This window comes from Tenebrio molitor, chromosome 9 (genome assembly GCF_963966145.1).
Source record: "Tenebrio molitor chromosome 9, icTenMoli1.1, whole genome shotgun sequence".
Taxonomy (NCBI): Eukaryota; Metazoa; Arthropoda; class Insecta; order Coleoptera; family Tenebrionidae; genus Tenebrio; species Tenebrio molitor.
Genome location: NC_091054.1, coordinates 14,942,732 through 14,950,879, shown reverse-complemented (window position 1 = coordinate 14,950,879; position 8,148 = coordinate 14,942,732). Strand labels below are relative to the sequence as shown.

Sequence of the window (8,148 nt, the reverse complement as noted above, 5' to 3'; positions counted from 1 at the left end):
AGATATTAAGCTCGAAAATCTTAGCTGAGACAGCCTGTATATTTTCAAGGCCGTGTTATTCTATTCTGACCACTCGTCAGTCTGCAGAGTAAAAACACAAACAACGCAAAAAGTGATGTTAAATTTAAATAGCTGATCCATGATCTGTAATCCGTGGTGCATTCACAATCGACTTTTGAACGCCAACTTCGAGGATAAATTTAAATGAACACCCGTACTCGTAATGTAATTGACATTTTCAAAAATGTATATTTTTTTAACTTTCGATTGAAGAGCAATTCTAAAATGTCTCGTCACAACTGAAATGGATCAAGCCGACATTTCTTTTTTTTTCGGTACGTGGCATAACTGATAATTGATAAATTTTGTTTTCGCGTCGTCAGAGGGATAATGTCAGTTGTTTAAATAAAAATATGACAACTGAAAAAAATATTTACACTTTGTAAACAATTTTGAAATTCACTTCGTAATTTTCAAGCTTGACTGAATTTGAACGCAATGAAAATATTGCCGATAATTATTTTATTTATTCAGCTCAGACTAGCAGCATTCCAGTGGAAGAGGTTTGATGGTGACCCAACAACACGGAGAACAACAAAAAAAACACGTTATAAGTTTAAAGATTCTTTAGACATAGTGAGGTATTACGGTTCAACTGGTCCAGTTAGTGGCTTTCGCAGCAATTTTCCAAACGTGACGGCAGAATACTTAGAAAGTCTTGTCGGACACGAGGACTTGTTAAGGACCCACGACGAACTAGAGGTGCTGCACCACAAACCGGAGTCCTTATCGAAATTACCGAAAGATTTCGACGCCAGAAAGGAGTGGCCGATTTGTGAGCCCATAATTGGGCACGTCAGAGAGCAAGGACAGTGCGACGCCGCTTGGGTAAGATACATGACAATTCGAATTGGAAACAAATTGAATTGGTCTGGTGCAGGCGGTGGTGCCTGCTTCGGTGATGAGCGACACGTTGTGCATCGAAAGCAACGGAAAAGAGCTGGTCCATCTGTCTGCAGAGGACATAATCACGTGCTGTTCCGAATGCAGAGAGACAAATGGTTGCGAGGGGGGCTTGATGTACAAGGTGTGGGATTTCTGGATGGAAACTGGCATCGTCACCGGTGGCGAGTATAGCTCAGAACAGGTAAGGTTGCACTATTTGTACAAAATACATTTGCCACTAGCTGAACGCTTTGATTTTCTCGCATTAGAAAATTTTACTCTTAAGGACAGATAGCTAGATAGAATTTATTAGTGCCAAAAATAAACAAGTATTTTACACGAGTCGCAGATAGATATCTATAGTTGAATTTTTTTAATAAACAATTGTCAAAACGTTGTCTTGTTGGTATGAGCCAAACTGTGATTTTCATGATAATACGATTGGTCACATTGAGTGTCAACATTTTTTTATGTAACTGAGCCTGCGCGCTAACGAGCGAGAGTTTATTTCAAATTCGAAAAGGTTTCTCCTGATTTCTCATTAAATTTGTTTTGAAAATGAATTCACGGAAGAAAGGTACGGAAAGTGAAGTGAACATAACCTTAACCATGATTTGGTGTCAAATTGTTATACAGCTGGTCCATTTGTCCAAATTTTAGGGTGGTACACTATGGTTTTTTATTTCATTTTGACACTGACAATTGTTTATTAAAAAAATTTCACTATAAGAAAAAGATATTTTTTCACCTGTTTGTAGGTCTACCACGACCCCTTTATTAGGTTGGAAAACACTGATTTATGTTAAATTACCACTTATCATTTGCTAAGACTTTTTTCTGATTCACATTTTGGAGTTGTTTTTCTCTTTTTGAAGTGAAACTTTTTATGGGAGGGTCTTGAAATTCTGATCGGCAACCTTTTTGTGTGACGAAAAGTGGTGGGGGTAAACACTGTCTCGCACAACGGTTGCGCCAATATTTCCATCTCACTTAATAGTGGAGTAAAATCACATACCTATCTAGCTCGCTTATTTCTGAGGGTAGGTGATTCCAAGGTATAACTAAATGAGACCTATACTATCTTGTAGAGGACATTTTGGGGCATAAGGAATGGCCATCTACAACTTTTTTTAATAGGACGGAACTTTGAAAACGGCCTTTATACGTAGTTGAGGTGTAGTCCGAAAAACTACGTTTCTCGTAACATTTAACGCTGTGTTAATTCAACCATTGAAGCTATAATTATGATTTTCTGTATATTTGTAGTAAAAAGTACAGCGCTTCCAATAGTGAATCGTAAATTTCGCAAATATCGATAGTTTTGAAAAAAATAATTAATAAATTTAGATTAATCAAAAATGCGCATCGTAAACTTCACTCTGCTGGGACCTATGTGAAATGTTGAAAATTTCGATACACATGCAGCGAGTCAAATGTAACTAAGATATTGTAAAAGTTTTTAAAAAAAGAATTAAGTCAGTAGCCCGTATACTTTTTGAGAAAATAATTTTTGAAGTGAAACTTTTTATGGGGGGGGGTTTGAAATTCTGATCGGCAACTTTTTTGTGTGACGAAAAGTGGTGGGGGTAAACACTGTCTCGCACAACGGTTGCGCCAATATTTCCATCTCACTTAATTTGGAGTCTAATTAATTATGTAAATTATAATAATCTGTTTAAGACGATACAAACATCCCTTAAAATTGTGTATACATACTTCTGTCTTTGTCACACTCACGGCATTTGTCGATAATGTCCTCTCTTTTAATTAAAAATGAACAATGAGGTACGCATTTTGATAGATATTGTTTAGTGTTATCGTTAAAATATACAATTTTGTTGTAAATATGCTTAAGTCAGGCGCAGAAAGAACAAGAGCGTGGCGTGAGAGAAAACGTACGAGTGAAGTGACAGTTCAGAATGTGAAAAAAACGGTGTAAATAATAAAGACAATGAACTAGCATCTCGGCTCAGCCACCGCCTCTTGCATCTATCAGTGATAATTTACAATATTCTGATTTTCCTGTAATACAAAAGTTTCACTTCTATCGTGCGTCTTTACGACACACTCTTTTTTTTCCCTCCCCAAGTAATTATGTAATTTAACAACTTTTCGATATCGAAGGGGTGCAAACCGTACACCGAGTCCAGTTTTAAAAGTCACACAGCTACGAGCTGCGAGTCGAGCTGCTCCACTGAAAATTACCAAAAGACTTACTCAGAAGACAAAAATAAGGGCGCCCTCGCATACAGGCTACCGAGAGAAGAAAAACAAATAAGAGCTGAATTGAAGAGTCATGGACCTGTCACAGCGGTGATAGCGGTACATATAGATTTTTTAAATTATCAGGATGGTAAGTTGACAAATATGATTAAAAAATCCCTCTTGCTCAAAGTTAGATGTGTGTTATGTGTCCATGTTAAAAATTAAATAAAAAGCATTTGTTGGGGATTTAGGGGTCTACACGCACGAGACAGGTGAAGAAATTGGTACTCACGTGGTGAAAATTATTGGTTGGGGTGAAGAGAAAAAGAAGAAATATTGGTTAGCGGCAAACAGTTGGGGTAATCAGTGGGGGAACATGGGGGGATTTTTCAAAATCGAAAGGGGTACGGATCATTGTGGCATCGAGTCAGACGTAAGGTCAGGACGAATCTCTAAGAAATTGAGCCCTCGTGAATTTTTGGAAAAATATGACCCTGCTAAAGGTTCATCTGAATCAAGACGACTGATTTTGTCGTTTGCTTGGATGCTGATTTTATGGTTGACCACTGTTACTTTATTGTTTTGAAGTAATTGAACTGTAGGGTTTTTTTGAAATATATTTTCTATTTCTATGTTTAAAATGCTATTTATCCCATGACGGTAAGTGATCTTTTAAATGCACCTTGACAAGTTGTGACTTTATGCGCTTCACTCACAAGGTGAAGTTAGCAATGGATTTTTTAGTCACGGGCTAAAGTTAGTTCCAGCTTTTTTAATCGCAAAAATTGTGTGACTCAAAATCAAGTTAGTTGTAACTTGTCAACTGATGTTTTTCAGTTTCGAATTTTATTTTTAAATTAACATGGGCCGTATTCGGTAACTGCTCCGCTAAATTTTAAAGCCCGTTAAATTAAGTTGTCATAGCAATGACCAATCAGGGGTGCGATTTTTGAGATTCATAGATAAATAGGGATGGTGATAATTATCGAAGGCATTAATAACGACCACATGTCAATATTCGAATTTTTCACATCGATCGTTATGATGTTTATCACCCAATGCTAATTATCGAATGTAATTGGCAACTATGGGAAACTTTCTGTTTTAAAGTTTGACATATGTTTGACATTTCGCGCTCTTCTAAAATTGTTCCGTCTTTCGTTCAAAATGCAAGCTAGTAGTGTTGTCGCAATTCGTAAAAGGACGCAAAGACCATCCAAGAAGCAGAAAAAAGCTCTTGTGAAATGTATAAAAAAAATCCGCAAATAATTGCATCAAAGTTTTCCAACTCCTCAGCGCAAAAAGACGCCGAAGCAGAATGGAAAAAAATTACCGACAATTTGAATAGTGTTCCTAATGGAGCTATCAAAGAATGGTCCCAATGGCGTAAAGTACTTTATTAAAATCTTTGCATACATTATGTAGGTAGGACTAAACACATTTTTTTAGACGTGGCAGGATTTACGTGCACGAACAAAAAACAAAATTAGTATCCATAAAAAGAACGCTCGCAAGACAGGCGGAGGGGAAGCGGAAGAAGAATGTTTGAGTACAGTAGAAGATGTTTTTCAAATTATAAAAAAAGTATCTGTCGAAGGGCATGATGTATCCGAATCAAAAGTGTCTACATTTATTGATGAGGAAGTAACAGTCCAAGAACAGGACAATTTTTATGAGCAGGCTGAGGCAAGTCAATCTTTATATACAAAGCAAATCGTGAATCAGGAAAACAGCTCGGCAACATCTGCAGAAAATTCAGCCTTTTTGTATAACGCAACAAAAGACTACACAGAAAAAGTTGCCAAAAAAATTGGAGAACTTTATGAATTCGGTTGCAGCATCAGCAGCTTTAAAAGAAAACCTAGATAAGAAAATTAAACTGAAAGAAACTTATTACTCTGAAAAACTGACCATTTTGCGTGACATTGCAAGATCGAAACAGGAAAAGGTTATAGAGCTTCACAGAATAGCTGATATTCTGAAGGGTGTAACTGAAAAACATGCTTTTGATAACATGTTATTAAATTTATAAGATACAATGTTTAAGTATTTCTTGCGTTTTCAGTGTAATAATTTCAGATTTTCTTAAATAAAGTTATCTTAAGTTTCTAGCTATTCTCATCCGTGCTCTTCTACCATTAACCAATTCCGGATTAACCCGGCTTAGAATTTCATCGTCGTCTCTTCCATTGTCATCATTATTCATTATACATTCTAAAATCTATTTCAGGAACATTTTCGTCTTCATCATCGGGTTCTGGTATCCTATGAGTGGTACATATGTTGTGTAAAACGACACATGCATTAATAATTTTGTAGGCAAAAGTTGGATGGTAGTGCAACATCCTACGTTTTAACAAACATCGAAATCTTGACTTCAACACTTCATTGCAACATTCAATTTTCACCCGTGTTGTTTTATGCACTCTGTTGAAGTCAGCTTTGGGAGTATTGGGCACTACATCGTCAAATGGGGTCATTAACCACGTGCGTAGTGGATATCCTGAATCCCCTAAAAATAGTAATCACTATGACCCCTTTGGTGAAGGTTCTTCATGAATATCTGCACATTGGAATTATTCCAAATGAATGCATCATGAGTGCTATTCTACCAGGATATCTTGCGCATACATTTAAAATCATCATGTTTTAATCACATATCTAAGAATGAAAATTACTTGTCATGTACAACAGAAAGTTAAAAAATTTCGGATTTTTTACCAACTGCACATTTATTGAGTGGTAATGTTTCCTGTTGACATACAGGGTGTCCCAGAACTCGCGGATCATATTGGAACTGTATATTCCTTGATGGTAATGAAGGTAAAAAACGTTTAGAAAAATATTCAGGGTGCAACAGCTTTTTAGTTATGAATTAATCAAATTGACCAATAGAGCTCGATCTAATTTTCCCTTTATGAGAAAATTGAGTACCTTCCCTCAATTGCCAGGCAACGTATAATTCGATGAATAATAAAATTATTTTCAATATTTGTCTGGTCAACTTGTCGAAACAGACGTCAAAAGTGACAACTACTTTTGAAATAACCAAAAATGGGAAATTTCACCAAAGGCAGGTGAACAAATGTATAAAATCCAAATCAGAGAACGCAAGAAGTTTCTTCTTCCGGCAGTGAATGAAATATGGTTTGTTATGAGTGAAAATTTCCAGAGCAATTGTAACCTTGAGGGGTATGGCAAATTGACGGGAGGGATATGATGAATTGAAAATTGAACCTTTGTTGATGGAAGGTAAAATGGCGACGTAGCGTCAAGTGAGTAATATTACTACCTTTAGTAAAAAGTGAAATATGCAGGGCCTGTGAAGTGAATCGGAATCACAAGAAATTTATCCTGACTCCTGTGCATACATTCTGCATCTGCAACGTATTAGCGGAGCTACACGAGCGGGACTTTTCATCGTCGAAATGAAAGAAAAGACTTTTAGGAACATTCTTGACATTGCAAAAAAAGCTGGAGTTACACGTAGATTTTGAACAAATCAAGCATAGTGGCAGTTCTGAAAGAAAGAAGACAAAACTGGATTGAACTAACCTATTTATTTTAGCATCATTATTAGTAAAAATTTAAGGTCAAATTTTATAACTAAATGATGTAGAATGCAACAAATGAAATAAAAAACATGCAAAATAAAAAGAATAATTTCTAACAAGTATTCAAAATGACCACCTTTCATCTGAAGGAATAGACGAGCTTTTTATTAAATTTTCCCTTGCCAGTCTAAGCATATTAGCCAGTGTTTCGTGAATTTGGTCATTTAGTTCTTCTAAAATATTGATAGGTTCGCGGTAAATATAGTTCTTCAAATATACTTCTTCTACCGTCGTCATCAAAGGACTGAAGAACAGCATCTTCAGTCCCTGGCGTTCTAACTTCTCGCGGGGGACCACCAATTTCTTGTCAGGTAGGCACCAAGGACCCAGTGTCTCGAGCACGGTACACCAACCTTAGAAATACGTTATAATTTGGATGTGGCAAACTGGCAAACGTCGTGGAAAACGTATTGCATATTCCCTTGCATCCTCACGTGCATTGCGCCGGCACTATCCATAAATTATTAGCATTTCGGCATACACTGCAGCTGTATACATGATTTCAATACGAAGTTTGACAATTTCGAATCAAATTATAACTTGACGTTGTCAAAATCTTCACAGTTGCCCAAACATTTACTTGAAATTCCATACCATTCATACTAGAATTATGTTGCTAGGCAATTCAAACCGTTGGTTAAATTCACGTGAAATTCTAATATACAGCGTCCTTCTGATTGGTCAACTTTAATTATTCATTACAAATAATCGGTTATACCCTGTCCTTTTTTTAAAACGCTATTGCTTTCAGTTATCACCAAGGAAAACGCACAGTAAATTTGATCCGCGAGTTCTGGGACATCCTGTATAAATGCTCTGGATACTCCGGGTCTTCTGTCTTTGGAGGAACTATTGCAACGTGTGTGCAGTCAATGCACCCAATGACACCAGGAATATTATGTTGTTGATAAACTCTAAAAGGACTGCATTTTTAACAATAATAAAAAAACCCTAATTCGAAACCCATACTCCAGTCTAAGAGCATTTAATTCGTCAAAACTATTCGGAAATTTAACCCATTCATTAAAAATCGCCGGATTATTTTGAACATTTGTCACTTATTGCAAACTACGACTCAGAGTCGACTAACTGATGTCTAAGAACTTATTCGAAGCTACATCGAATTGGCAACTTCTTCCTGCATAAAACCCTACCGCTGTTAAAATCTGTAAATGAATAAGTAGTTGGGCAGCATATTTATGAAATGTATCCCATAGTATAAAATTATAATATAACTATACATACTCTAGTTTTAACATCAAGATCTCTTCGACGAATGTGTGGTCTCATGTAAGGTTCCAAAAAGTAAATTAACCAACGACAAACATTTTTAGATAAACGGAACATCCGTATAAACTGCCGATCGCTAAGCAGAAGAAAAGGA

General features: G+C 36.3%; 1 protein-coding gene across 1 annotated transcript; it reads left to right on the top strand.

Moving 5' to 3' along the window:
- The first annotated feature begins 357 nt into the window (after positions 1 to 357).
- LOC138138052 (cathepsin B-like) lies at positions 358 to 3,791 on the top strand. The gene is made up of 4 exons (XM_069057769.1): positions 358 to 888; positions 941 to 1,147; positions 3,070 to 3,298; positions 3,402 to 3,791. Exons 1-4 carry the CDS (start codon positions 499 to 501, stop codon positions 3,734 to 3,736), a joined length of 1,161 nt encoding a protein of 386 aa, XP_068913870.1. The 5' UTR covers positions 358 to 498; the 3' UTR covers positions 3,737 to 3,791.
- The last annotated feature ends 4,357 nt before the right edge of the window (positions 3,792 to 8,148 follow it).

Bases quoted from the DNA above. Each gene is read 5' to 3' on its own strand.
- LOC138138052 (XM_069057769.1), top strand. From the start codon at position 499: ATGAAAATATTGCCGATAATTATTTTATTTATTCAGCTCAGACTAGCA. The intron at 1,148-3,069 runs GTAAGGTTGCAC...TCGATATCGAAG, and splicing joins GCGAGTATAGCTCAGAACAG to GGGTGCAAACCGTACACCGA. The intron at 3,299-3,401 runs GTAAGTTGACAA...TTGGGGATTTAG, and splicing joins TTTTTTAAATTATCAGGATG to GGGTCTACACGCACGAGACA.